The sequence below is a fragment of the Poecilia reticulata genome, chromosome 6 (assembly GCF_904066995.2).
Source record: "Poecilia reticulata chromosome 6, P_reticulata-male-v2, whole genome shotgun sequence".
NCBI lineage: Eukaryota > Metazoa > Chordata > Actinopteri > Cyprinodontiformes > Poeciliidae > Poecilia > Poecilia reticulata.
The window spans coordinates 29,912,762-29,927,154 of NC_088835.1; the positions used below are offsets into that span (position 1 = coordinate 29,912,762).

The 14,393-nt window shown below is 38.9% G+C and overlaps 1 protein-coding gene across 1 annotated transcript in view; it reads right to left on the reverse strand.

Moving 5' to 3' along the window:
• The window catches only part of cpne2 (copine II), a 41,465-nt gene that overhangs the window by 2,229 nt on the left and 24,843 nt on the right, over window positions 1-14,393 (reverse strand). The window contains exons 11-15 of the mRNA XM_008412494.3: window positions 10,585-10,718; window positions 9,565-9,619; window positions 9,164-9,215; window positions 8,006-8,139; window positions 2,673-2,909 (exon numbers count right to left, since the gene is read on the reverse strand). Of these exons, the coding sequence (XP_008410716.1) occupies window positions 2,673-2,909; window positions 8,006-8,139; window positions 9,164-9,215; window positions 9,565-9,619; window positions 10,585-10,718 (612 nt within the window). The remainder of the gene's footprint in view (window positions 1-2,672; window positions 2,910-8,005; window positions 8,140-9,163; window positions 9,216-9,564; window positions 9,620-10,584; window positions 10,719-14,393) is intronic.

Consider the following 14,393-nt stretch of genomic DNA (forward strand, 5'->3'; position numbering starts at 1 on the left):
AATCTTTAACCCTAAAAACAACTTTAAATATCTATAAACATAATCTGACATGTTGCTGTTTGTTAAAGATTTCTATGAACAGCTTCAGACTAAGCTTCAAGACATGGATTCAAGTTTCTTCAAGTGTAAACTAAATTTATATCCAAACAGCTGAAATAAGGATGTGACTCAAAGTGGGTGAAAACTGAACCAGTATGAGAAGAGCCGACCTTAACATGTAGGAAAAAAGTAATAATTCAGCCTCCTATGAAGTGGTTTTTACTAAAATTAGGATCAAAAACAAAATTATTCTGATTTTTTTATGAGTATTAATCAAAATCAGGCTCCTGCTGTTTCCTGACTGAAATGTTCCTTGATTATATTTCAACCTCCATCTGCGTGTCCACGACCTCACAGCCGCAAATGACCTCTTCAGCCCTGCTGCTCTTATTCTATAAATACTTTAGTCTTGAACCTAAACGGAAAATCAGAAAGGTTAAAAACTACAAGAAGTTGACATAATAACACTTATCTCCGTCTTTCTGATCATGGAAAACACCAATTAACCATTATTGGTCTAGTTTATAGTGCAAACATTTTAGTAAACTCAAATTAAGACAAAACTAACCTGCAAGTAACTTTTCAATAAGATATTGGATCTTGTTTCAAGTCAATAACACCTTAATATTGACCAAAAAAATAACATTCTACATGGAAGAGGGCCTCTTTAAAACACAGAGATTCATAAAACTAACACATAAAACAGAAACCAAAAAAAGAAAAGCATTTTAATTCCCTTAATTTCAGTTGATCGGCCATCAGCTGATATTTGCATGAGAAACCAAACTTACTTTTATCCGTAAAAGTCAGAATATCAACAACAGTCATCTCGCTGCTGCCACCTTAATGACTTTCAGACAAAAAAAAATTGGCCAAAATCAATATAATCAGGTCAGGCTTTTAAAAGACTGATGATCAGCAAGAAAACTGCAATCACTGAACTTCTACTTTGTGATATTAAAACTTGCTTTTATTTAGCCCAAAATGAAAACTGAAAAGTCTCAACTGGTCAAGCCTGCAAAAAATATTCTGCATTGACGACAGATTTTAATTAAAGCATTATTTAGCAAACCCTGCTCAGCCTGCAGAAGCAACCAGAGCTTCCTGAGTGCCTCAGCAGAGCTTCGGTTCAACAGTCCAACAAAAGGAGCCCCGACCAAAAGCTGCACTTTTCTGTGTGAAACATTTCTTTAATTGGGCTTTAATAATATTCCAGTTGTCAGATTTTTCGGTTTTCATTCAATGTGATCCATCATCATGAAATTGGACAGAAAAACATACGTTTGTGTATTAAATTTTATAACATAAAGGTCAGTTTTTAATCACTTTGTTATACAAACAAACTTAGATGCAACTGGAAGGCGTATCTTTTTCCTACTGTCACCGCTCCATCATCAACAATAAAACACCAACTCTGCATGTTCTGCGAATGATTAGTAGTAGGTGTGGGAGTAAAGAGCCTTTCTTCAGATTTATTCATTTCCTCTCCGTCTCAGATTAATTCCTGCCCCTTTCCTTTCCTTTCACTTCATTTCTGTCTCTCGCTCTCCCACCAGCAGCTGGACTGAAGCCAACAAACATCGTCTGTTACTCCCACTACACTGGAAGTTAGTTTGCCCACCGACAGCCCACACACACACACACACACACACACACGCACACACGCACACACGCACACACACACACACACACACACACACACACACACACACACACACACACACACACAGAAACGTATGCAGAAAAACGACAAAAAACCCACTAATGAGTCCTCCAGTGGACAGCCTGGAACGAGGACGCTCCAGTGTCTCTGCTCACCTGCAGCACACACGTACAAACCTTCATTAACATAAATGCAGCTCAGAAAGCCATCAGCGCGGCGCCTGCCTGCAGCGCCTCTGCCGAGGGCGAGATAACGGAGCAGGAACCCTCAAACAGCAAACTCTCTGAGCTCTGAGTGTGCTGTGTGTGTGATAAAACACGAAACGAGAAGCAACAGGCTGCTGTTTACACTGCTTCGTTTAGTAAAGAACAGCTAAGACCGAGGCAAAATGAAGCTGAAACACTCAAACATTCGTTGGTAAAAGGGTCATCAAACCCCACTGGGGTTGTTAGGTTTGAGTTTTAATATAAATGTTTTCTTTAAAAGAGCCAGCATGCAAAAAAACAATTACAACTTCTGGCCAGCTTAATCGACCAAGTGTTCCCCATTCATTTTGATAGAAGTTGTTCCTCAAACCGCATTAAATACAGCAGAGCTGTAGACTGGTTACACTGCAAAAACACAAACCTGTGAGAAAAAAACAAAAGATCCAACTACAGTATGTGGTTTCTTGAAAGCTCAGGTTTTATTAGCTGCTGACTTTTTGGAATAACGAGACTTTTTTAGTTATCCACAAAAAATCGTCACAATGTTTCTAAAAACTTTTCAGGGCAGCAGCAGCAGCAAACTTTCGTGAGAATAATGTTGTTGTGAGTGGAAGTTTGAATTAATGGCTGTTATTCTGAAAAGCTGCTGCTTTAAGGCGAGAATCCTTCAGGGTTTTGTTAGATAAAAAGTCAATCAAAGCTCCGTTCCAGGTGAACAGCTGAAGCCTGAGAAGAATCAGAAATTGCTTTTAATCAATACTCACATTACGGAAATCCCTGAAGGGGACGAACTGCACGATGTCCCGGACCGCCTCCTCCCCCGTGTTGGACCTCAGGACGCTGGCGTCTCCATCCAAGAACTCCATGGCAGCGAAGTCGGCGTTACCGACACCGATGATGATGATGGACATTGGCAACTTGGAGGCCTGAACGATGGCGTCGCGCGTCTCGTCCATGTCACTGATGACACCATCTGTTATGATGAGGAGAGTGAAGTACTGCTGCAGACGGAGAACAGGAAAGACGGAGAGGAGGGAAGACAGATGGGAAAAAAAGAGAGACAACATGTAAGAAATATATTTATTTATTTACAAAATCCTAAATTTGTACCTCAATCATCATTCTGAGTAAAGACTGCAGAGCAAATTCGATTCTTGACAGGTTTGGTACAACAGACATGCTTACTTGTATTTCTTTTGCAGATGAAACCTGAAATTAAGAATTTGCAATGTGAACAACCATGTAAGGCGACGGCGGAAATTCATACAAACTCAACAGATCATTGCTTTTTTATCTGGCATAAATAAAACCTTCAAGATAACAGTTTTGTACTTAAATATTTTATTAATCTAATCACAGACATTTTTATCTGTTTCCTTCCAAATTACATCAGTCAGTCCCTTTAGTTTTCACAAAAATTTGTGCAAAATCAACAAATTATTGCATTTTTTTTGTGCTTGTGCATAATTGTGTTTAATGCAAATTTTCCACTCAACTGGTCAAAAGTGATGCTAACTCCCACCTGCAGGTGGCAGCGCATCAAGTAAGAGCTGCATCAACCTTACTTGATGTCAAGTTTGATCGATGTGGTAACAAAAACATCACATTTAACGTTATATGTAGACTCAAATATTGCAGAACACTTTGCAAATATTTCTAAATTAGTACTAAAAATCTGTGATTTTGATTGCAAAAAAAAAAAAAAAAATCACAAGAACAACTCTGAAGGAAATCCATCCATCCATCCATTTTCTTACACCCTTGTCCCTCAGTGGGGTCAGGAGGTGCTGGTTCCTCTCCAGCTAACGTTCCGGGCAAGAGGCGGGGTCACCCTGGACAGGTCGCCAGTCTGTCACAGGGACACACAGGACACACAACCAGACCGGGGCCGGGAATCGAACCCAGAGCCTTCCTGCTGCAAGGCAACAGCTCTACCAACTGCGCCACTGTGCAGCCCCTGAAGGAAATTATTGATGTAAAAAGATCAAAGTTCTTGTTTTTTGTTGACTGACATAAACATAAACAGACATCAGCTGGACTTGAGTTTAACTGTGGTGTCATGATAAGAACAGACAATGTGAAAACACAAGCTGTCTTTACTTGGAAAGAAGTCACTTCTGTGCAAAATACACACACACGCAAACACACACACACACACCCCCCACACACACATACACACACTCTGAAGTCTGTCTCATTAACGTGGTAGCAGCAGCGCTCATTAGAGAATCATTATCACACAAATACACAGGGTCGCTCACACACCAGGACACGCAGAGACCGCATTGGGCCGCAGCCTGTGTGTGTGTGTGTGTGTGTGTGTGTGTGTGTGTGTGTGTAGTGGGAGCATCTCTGTGCGAGCTCACACTGTCTCCAGTTGCAGGTTCTCTCATTATCTGAGGAACAGAAAAGGCGAAGCTGAGCAGCAGAACATTTCTGCAGCCTAAAACCAACTCAACACACGCAGGTCCAAACACAAGCCCAGCAGGACGTCCAAACACACACACACACACACACACACACACACACACACACACACACACACGCACACGCACACACACACGCGCACACACACACACACACACACACACACACACACACACACACACACACACACACACACACACACACACACACACACACACAGCAGCTGTCCTCACTCACTGTGTTACTCATTCTTATGTTTGAACTCACTGTAATATAAAACAAGAAAAGGGTCTGCAATCATTTCCTTACAGAGACAAAAGCGTTCTGGCACACATCACACAGGCGAGTACAATTCTCTCTGCGTCTCTGTTCCCCACAGGGTGACAGGGTGCAATTAGGGACAAAAAGCACCGTGGGAGCATAATGATACCCAGCCACTGCGCTCCTTTCAGATACATTCAGGAGACATGCTGCTTTATATGTAACCAGAGGGGAGACTTTTTGCCATTTGTTCAAAGCTTCTGAGAAAGTGGCATATCTGCAGGAACATCGGACTGATGTCACCGAATCCTGGTCCAGAAGAAAACAGTTAAAGATCTGGGACGTGCTGAAGGTTTTGTAATCACCGGATGGTAAGGTGACACAGGGGCTGATGCTGCTGAGATAAAGTCAAAGATCCATTTAGTCCAGGCGTCTGCAACCTTTACAAGCCAAAGAGGGGATTTTCCCCCTCAGTCCAGATGAATAAAAGTCATTCGGAGTCAAAGAATCACCATTTATTGTTCTCTCATTATTATTCCTTTAAAACAAAGAAGAAAAAACAAAATGTTTATGTAAAGAGGGATGTTGATGTTTGTGGAAAAAGATGAAAACAAAAAAAAGTTCTCAGTTTCCAACAGAATGATGTCTAATTAAATTATCACTGATAGTTTTGCTGTTCTGTTGTGGAAATTCAATGCAAGATTTAATAACCTACAAAATGTGCTAATGGCAAATAAACAACTTTACTGTTACAGAAAAGCTGTCTGACATCATCAGTGGCTATGCTAACTAGCTTTAGCATTTGTAACAGACTATGTTGTGGTGAACCAGCGGAGCAGCAGATGGCAAGGAGGATAAACGAGAGTGATTGACAGCACTAAGACCCTCCTCCTGGTTCTGATTGGTTGTTTCTGCATTTACTACTGTTAGCACTGGGAGAACCTTGATTTTTTTCACAGATTACTCTCACAAAAATTAACAAACATAAAAGGAACATATTTTTTGTTTTTATAAAAGTTACATACTGTCCTTGAAAACTGGACTCTGATCTGCAACATATTTAACCCCCCAGCTTCCTGTGTCTGCACTCAGAGAACTGGACTCAGATTATAAATCTAAATGTGTCGGAATCCATCCTGAGCTCAACCTGAGAGGACGAACCAAACCATTAAGCTACATATGCGTTTTCTGATGAGCTGACTGAGACTGACAGATTTAATCATCCCAGGATCCCAGACAATGAATTTAAAGGAGAAAATTAGGCTTCTTAATCCTGCTGTCAGGCTAAAAATATATGAGAAGAAAAGCCTAGTCAGAGTCTCAGCTGCAGAGCAGTGTAACAAAGAACAGGATGAGACTCAGTGCCAGCAGCCAGAGATAACAGATGCACTAACTTGTTTGTCCCCACAGCAAAAAGATTGGATAAATAAGGAGTAAAAGCTCCCTGGACAAAAGTGCACCACTGACAGCTTTTGTGTTGCTGGCTAGTAAACAAAACAGTGTCATGTTTGCTTTTCTGTGGTGTGATTTGCCCAGAGATATAACACTCTGGTTATTAAATCAAATAAAAGGAAAAGAGAACAAAGCAAGAAAATCACTGCAGAAGGCTGTATAAAGAACAAAACCGTAGATGCCTCTCATACGTCTATATTTGGTGGATTTGAGCAGGAAAAGGTCATTTCATCTGACATATAAGAGCATGGATCAATCAAACCTGCAGGATGATTAGAAGGAACAAATACACCGTGAAAAGATCAGGACTGTGTGGACTTCTAATCTATAGATCACTGCAAAGAAGAGTGAAAAACCTAATGGCGCATTAAGAAGAGAAACTCTGGTGTCTGTGAGGATGAAGGTGCAAACACTGGAAAAGCGTCTGCAGAGACAGAGACTCTTATTGTTAATAGCTATATTTACATCCAATTGTCATGTGAATTTTTAGTGGAGTTTGAAATGTTTCAAAAAGGAAAAATGCAAATTAGGCGTGCTTAGAGAGAATCAGCGAGGCTACACAAAGCGTGATGTCATCAGATGTTGACACCACACATGTAAACAGGAAGAAGGGCTGCAAACTAGCATGAGGCACACACCTCAGACAGATGGAGAGAACCTTTCCCTCTGAGCTGGAGCTGAGTTCCTCTGAACCCAGAGATGCACCCAAATTGTGATGTATGCCGTCGGCTACGTCATCATTTATTCCATCTCCTCTTTTGCACATGAACCGTTTGACCGAAACAGCCAAAAAAACCTCCTCCTCAGCCTCAAGCTAGCATAAAAACCTTTTATCCGAAACTGAGGAAGTGCAACAGTTCAAAATATGCATAAAAAACATTCAGGAAACACGGCTGGTGTCAGGCTGTTAACGGGACACACTTACATTTTTATTAATAAATCTACTAAACACCAAAAAACTACATTTAGCTGTGATCATTTCTTATTCTCTGTCCCATTTCACCACAAAAACCTGTGAAAACTGTTATTTACTCGGCTCTGGTTACGTGGAACATGTAGCAAAAAGACTGGAAATCCATTTAACTTATTTTATTTCACACTTTCAAGTCCAGACTGTGAGATTAATTCATTAATTGTGATTATTTTTAATAATTATTTGCATGGCATTTTAATTGCGTAACTATTTGTAATTGTTACATAATCTTTTCTGCCTCTTGGTCAGGACTCCTTTAATAAAGAGGTTCATAATCAGTGGGACTTTTAAATAAAGAAATAATCTGCAAAAAGAGAACTTTTCTCCACTAAGACATAAATACATTGATGTTCTTCTAAAACAGAAATGGCTCCACTTATTGAAAATGGATCTCTAGTCTGAAAATGTTCCTTCCCAAATCATCCTAAAACTTTTCAAAAGCGTTTAGATCAGGATGGTCCAACAGACGGTTCATATTCTCCCAGAAGAAACCAGAACTGCTTTGATTAAAAAATAAATAAAAAGTGTTTTCATGAGATCTTTAACCCTTGTGAGGACTGAGGCAACTGGTACAAATGATACGGGTGATATGGGTGTGTGGTCGGTTGGACCCCATTTGTAAACACAAGGGTTAAGAGAACCTTCTGGCAAACATAAATCTAACTTTAAAAATAAACAATCCAATTCTCGTTCTAATAATACAAAAGAAAGTTTGAGAATCGCCTGTTTGAGCAGAAAAAATCTCGATTTATAGATAAAGATCCCACCTGGACAGCGGTGATGGACAGGTGTGTTGACAGAGAAGCAAACTGTCACAGACTGAAGCGATGCCAGGCTGCATTTAGACATTTTTATGGTTCTGGTTTCAGCAGCTGTCTGGGAACGCAGCGCTCAGCCAGAGGCAGAGAGCTGATCCCAAAATGCCACCCGAGTTTTTGTACATCTGTAAATATGAAACAATACAGCTGAGCTGCGGCTACGCACCGCTGCTTTCTCCTGCTGGAGCGCCTGAGCGGCGAAACGTGCGACGTGGCTGATGATCGGAGCAAAGTTTGTCGGCCCGTAGAAGCGGATGTGAGGGAGGCAGGCGGAGTAGGCCTGGGCGATGCCCTCCACACCTGAACATGCAGACGGGAAAATTAAACTGTTAGAAATGTGGAAAAGATGCTTATAATAACTGTTTTCTGCCTCCTGCAGCTACAAGCGTCTGTGATTTGGAGGCAAATTTAAAACTTGCACTGCTCATTCAGACTGGATAGTGTTTATTTTTTTATACAGAATTTTATTTTTAAAATACAGATTTAACAATTAAGCAGACATTTGAATGTATTAAAAACACACAAAATGTTTAATGCAGCAGATTCATTTGTTGCATGTTATAAGTGATATTTACAGTTTAATATTCCAGTTGTTGCAGCTGTTTGTGGCAATAATTCAGCAGAATGAACTAAATCCGGATCCGTCCAAAAAAATCTACTGACCTTCGACCTTTTTAGGTTGAAGATTTTAGAAGCTGTGCAACGATTCTGAAGATTAATACATTTAAAAAGGATTAATCATCATTTAACCGGAGCATTCAGACTCAAAAAAGCAACTTGCTGAAAGATCAACAGATAATATTTTGTATTTACATAAAAAAATGTCAATAAATATTTTCTACCCAGAACTCCTCAAGAACCAGTTTTATCTTCACCTGGTTCAAATTTAAATTTTGTAAAGAAAATCTCCTATTAAGAAACTTTTTTCTATCCAGTTATTTATCAGTTGGTCTAAAAATAATCATCAGATCAGCTCTACACTGTCAAGTTGAGCAGATTTTCTTTAGCTGCAGATGCATCCTTTGCTAGAAATGGAAAGGAATGCTACGTTGCTGCATTTTAGGGAAAAAAGTTTATTTTCTTATTTAAAAAAAAAAAATTAAATTATTCATCTATTTGCATATTCTAATGTATATCTAATATTATGTAAAAGGCCTAAGTGGTCAAATGAAAAATCTGCAGAATGTGGCCATTTTTTATCCAATTAATCCATTAATCAACATAATTAACAATTACCAAAAATTGGTAGTTGCAGCCCTAGAATGTATGTGAAAGTTAAATGGAGTAGAGCTTTTTTTTAACATACAAAAAAAGAAAAGCTCACCGTAACAAAAGGGATTAGTGGGGTTGAAGTTGATGGCAAATTCATGTGAAACCTGCAGAAAAACGAAGAACATGAGCTGATGGTTCATCCTCCATCAAACTGGAGAATATTGTTAAGAAATATTGTCAATTTCTCCCCACCTCCCTCCCATCATGTCTCTGTGTATGGCTTCTTTGTCCTTTTCATCATCTCAGCGCCATGGCAACACAGATAGGTTGACAGTTGCGTAATCATCTGAATATGCATGTACAATGTGTATGATGTTATCTGCGTGTGTGTGTGTGTGTGTGAGGTGGATGTTTATAACAGGATGGCTGAAAACCCGCCCTCGCCTCCCTGCTGCACACGTTTTCTGTGTTTAGCACACAAACAGAAAATAAACTCCGTCCACACGTGTGTACCTTCCAGTCGGGTGGGAGTTGAGCTCCGAATCCCAGCGCAGGAAACATTTTGTCGCTGAGGAGGAAACCATGACAACAGATTGGAACATTAGTTCAGTATTTTTTCTTCTTTTTTTCAATCAAATGCAACACATTTAGACAGGAGTGGGGAAAAAAAAACAGTAACATGGTAGAAAAATCAAAATCTGACCAATGTTTACATTTCCAAAGTAGTTTTTTTTTAGTTAATTGCTGGAATAATAATAAGAAATAAAACATACTAGAAATTCTTTTTATTACTATAAACTCAGAATGGTGCTTAATTAAGAATAGGGATTTGCAAAAGTTTCGGATAATAAATTTTAATTAATTTTCACCCTGGTTAATTGACATCAGAGAAAAATGAAATCAGGAAGAGAAGAATGAGTTTCCACCAGGCTGCTTCATCCTCTGCTACATGTTCTAGATAATATCCAAAGTTAAAAAGTCAAATCTAGCTAAAATGTATTGAAACTTCCAAATTTGGGGAAATTAAAAAATTTCTCTCTTCGGCTTTTAGATAATAGAAAAAATGTTAGCAGTCCTAAAATTCTTACAAAGATCACAAATGTCAGTAACACAATAAATATGACTGATAAAACTCTAGTTTGGTGTCATGACCTTTGACCCATTGGTTCAGCGTCTTGCTTTATTTTGAAATTTATGTTTTGCTTCCTGGTTCCTTCCATCTGTTTTGGGTTCTACTCTTCAGCGTGTTGTGACAGTTTTGTATTTCAGTGGAAATTTACCACAACATGTAGATGTAAAGCACAGTTTCAGTCAAAGCTTATGTCCACTCATCAGACATGTTTTATTAATTTAAATTATCTGAACTGTCCCTTTTCCAGGGTGAGTTATGCTTAAAAAAACAATCAGAATATTTTGTTTAATTCAATAATTTGGAGCATAACTTTGATTTTAGAGAAGTATACATGCATCCTAACATTTGAACTAATAACTGCAGCCTGAAACAACTTGGCAGAGGCTGAGCTCCTTCCTTACGTGTCGTAATCCTGTATGATTTGGCCAACAGCTAAAATGGCCGACAGATACTCGTTGCTGCCCAGCGGGTTGATGTAGTGGAGAGACGACGGCTCTCTGGGGTTCCCGTTAGACGCTGTGAAGTCTATCCCAACCTGAGGAACACAAAGTAGAGACAGAAGATCTGCAGTTAGTTTTACACATAAAACGTTGGATGCATAATGCTTCGTGAGGGCAAATGTTAAAGTCAGAATTATTTTTAAAAGCTTCACATGTCCGCCTGCTGTTGGAGTTTATTCTTTCTCAGTGCAAAGACCAGTTTAAAAAAGCAACTTCTGCGTCTGTTCATGTTGTTTACCAACTTTTTTTGGTGGTTTATGGGCCACATGGGATGCTAAAGACCCCATGTGGCTCCAGAATTGCATGTTTCAAACCCCTGGTCTAAGTAAAGTGCAGTCCTGATTATTGTTTGTGCTCTTACTTTTGTTTTTTAAACTCTGTGCTGTAACCTGCAGCTTCTAAACCCCTTAAATCTCATTTAAACATTGGCCTGCTTCATCTACTTTAATCTGGCTGCGTCTGGAGCCAAAAGGAGTCATTTTGAAGCAACTAAAAAAAGAGCAAAGATGGAACATGTGAAAGTAGAAGAGAGAAAGATTGGATTGGAGTTGCATATTTCCCCAATACTAGTGTATTAACTTCAATCTGGAACATCTTATTCCATTAAACATGTGATAATCTAGGAAATGTGTTCTACAGAACAATTCAAAAAGTAGTGATGTTTTTCTTATAAAACAGAACAAAACAAAGAAAACACAAGGCATGAATTTCGACTCGATTCCAACAGAAATGAGAAGGGACGGGTCAAACCCAGTAATAAATAACAAACACATTGTATAGCGTGATAATGAGCTCAGCCAGGCTCTGAATCGTAGGCAACCAGAGGAAGAGCGAGCTCCGCAGCAGATGGTCTGATCTCTCACACTGGAGTTAAGATCTTGGCGTCTGCAGGAGATTATATGAAGAAACAGGATAAATCCACCAATACACAGACAAACTTTAGAAACTTCTTCATGATAGCCATATTCAATAAATTAAAACAGACGCATGATGAGTCTTGTTTGTTAGATTAAAAGTAGTTTTTGAAAATAACCTTTAAGAAGGAATTAAACTTTCATTTCAAACTAACTTTCATTAAAGCCACATTTTTGTTTTTAAAAATAGCTATTTTTATTGGTCTGGTGTAATATACTAATTTTAAATGCCATGTTTTTATTTTCTGTTAGCAAAAAAACTATTGTGGTTAAGAGAAATAAAGGTGTTAAGACATTAAAATTAATCTAATTAATCTATAAAATGTCCTTCGCTTGGTGATGGAGTTACCAAAATAATGGACTTTTCAACCATTTGTATTTTTGAATAAGAAACAACCAGATATGCTGCTGCTACATGTTTAGCACTGAGATGCTATGTTAGCCTAGCATAGCTTCGCTGGTAGACTAGCAGTTTTTAGCACAACTTGAACACCATAATAATCTTTTGCAGCGTCCAATCAGATCGATTTTTGAAGAAAAAATTAACCCCAGTGGGCCGAGAGAAGCGGTTTTGTCGTCCATTGCTGTTGTTTGTCACTTGTGCATCAGATTTACAGTCCTACCAGAAACGTATGAATACAAAGGTTCCAGCTCTGGACTTTTTTATTTAACAAAAACAAATAAAATCTTGGGGTGCTGTGGTGGCACAGGGGCAAAGCACAACCCATGTATTGAGGCCTTGGTCCTTGTGCTGGTGGTCGCAGGTTTGATTCCCGGCCTCGTGACATTCACTGCATGTCTTCCCCCTAACTCATTACCCTCTTTCCTGTCAAACTACTTCCAAATAAAGGCTACTAGAGCTAACAAAACCTTAAAAAAATAATCTTTAACACAATAAAATCTATGTAATTAACTAATTGAAATTAATGCATTAAAGTCCTGGCTTTACATAAAATGTTATAATATTCATGATTATGATCAGTGGATGTAAATTTCTATAAATTACATATGTTGATGGACACAGACTTTCGATGGTGTGTTAGGTAAGATTCCACCAAAAAACTCAAACTTTTAGATTAAACTCAGAAATTTTCTATTAAAAAAACTTTGAGATTTCTGAGTTCCAAAAATTTTCAAGAGTTTCAACTTGAAAACTTGAAGCGAGGTTTTCTATCTTCTAGGTTTCTCAAACTTTTTGGCAGAAAGCTTCTCCATTTTTTTATTTTTCTATCATGTTACAGCCACACACAGTAATGCTCTGTGCAACATTACACAAAAAGCTGAGTTTAGAAATGCGATTTTAGAAACCTATAGTAATTTGAATGTTTACATGAGATATTCCTCCCAGCGTACACATCAGCGTTTTCTGGTGAGCGTCTGTTTGGGTTTACAATGCGCCTGAGCAAACTGACAGCTGATGGATCATCTCCGAACTATTACAGCGCTCGTCCTCCGTTGCCCTCCACTGACAGATGTGACAGCTGTGATGTGATGACGGATGAAGCCATCCTGACTTGTTCTTCGCTTCAGGCTGGTTGTAGTTTTTAAACGTGTAGAGCTAATAAAACATGACAAACAGTTTCAACAGGAGAGCGTTCACTAAATAAAACAAACAGATGCGTCTGATTACTGTATATTTTACAGCAGGGATTGTTTGAGACTTTGACGACACTGACAGCTCATCCCACTACCACCAACTTCCTGTTGAGCAGCTGACATGCTGACATTCACACTGTAGTTTTATTATTGGCTTCCCTGTTGAATATTCGCCAGAATCTCTGACACATTTGCAGCTGAAGAGCCAGAGAGATGATGGACGAAGGTGTCGGAGCGTTTGTGAACGCCTTATTCTCTCCTCCTGAGACGGTCAACAGCGACAGCCAACGTTTTAATGCTATTGAGTCACATTGCACTTATTTATTAATATTCACATGAGACATATTCTATTTAAATATAAAGATGCAAAAACTACAATCGAGACAGATTACTTAGAGTTTGAGTAGAAAGAAAACTAACATGATGTGAATGTAAAAGCCGTTATTCTCAGTTGGGATTTTATACGCCTACATCATATAAACTAAACAGCATAAAAATTATTAATTAAATATCACTAAAACAATCACAAAATCCTAGGGGGACTGGTCAATGTGAAAAGCTGTTCAACATTACTTAATTTTACTTATAAAGGTAGTTAATTATTAATATTTTAACAGTTTGTTAGAAGGTTTCATCAATACTTTCTGGCCCAACCGGCAAAATATCACCAGCATATGACTAAAACAGTGAACTGCTATTGTGCAAATACAAAGAGTACGGTAAATATAGTAGCTATTAATTAATTCATTAATAATTTTATACATTTGGGAAATGCTGTATGAAAAGAAATAACATTTTATTCTAAGCCAGCCCTGATTGTCTTGCATCTTTCCTAGCAGGAAGGTTTTTTTACTCTGCGATGAATCCTCCAAAGTCTCTCTATGAATGATACAAAGCATCCAAAATGAATAACATCCTGACTCATTTGAAGTGAGCCTCTCCACCAAAGCAGGTTGTTTCTTTGTGTTGCCGCAGAGGAGCGACGCGTTCTCCTCCGGCTCCCACGGCGCCGAGCAGGAGAGACGTTCCCCTCCTGCAGATTAGGATTAAAAACCTCGCTAAGATTGACTGATTGCCGCAGAACGGCTCGTCTTTCTTGGCTGGTTTTGTACACAACTTCTTCTGTGTGTGGATGTAGCATGGTAGTACCAAAAAGGATAGACGATGTCACTGGTGACTGGGTGTCTGAGAGAGATTATT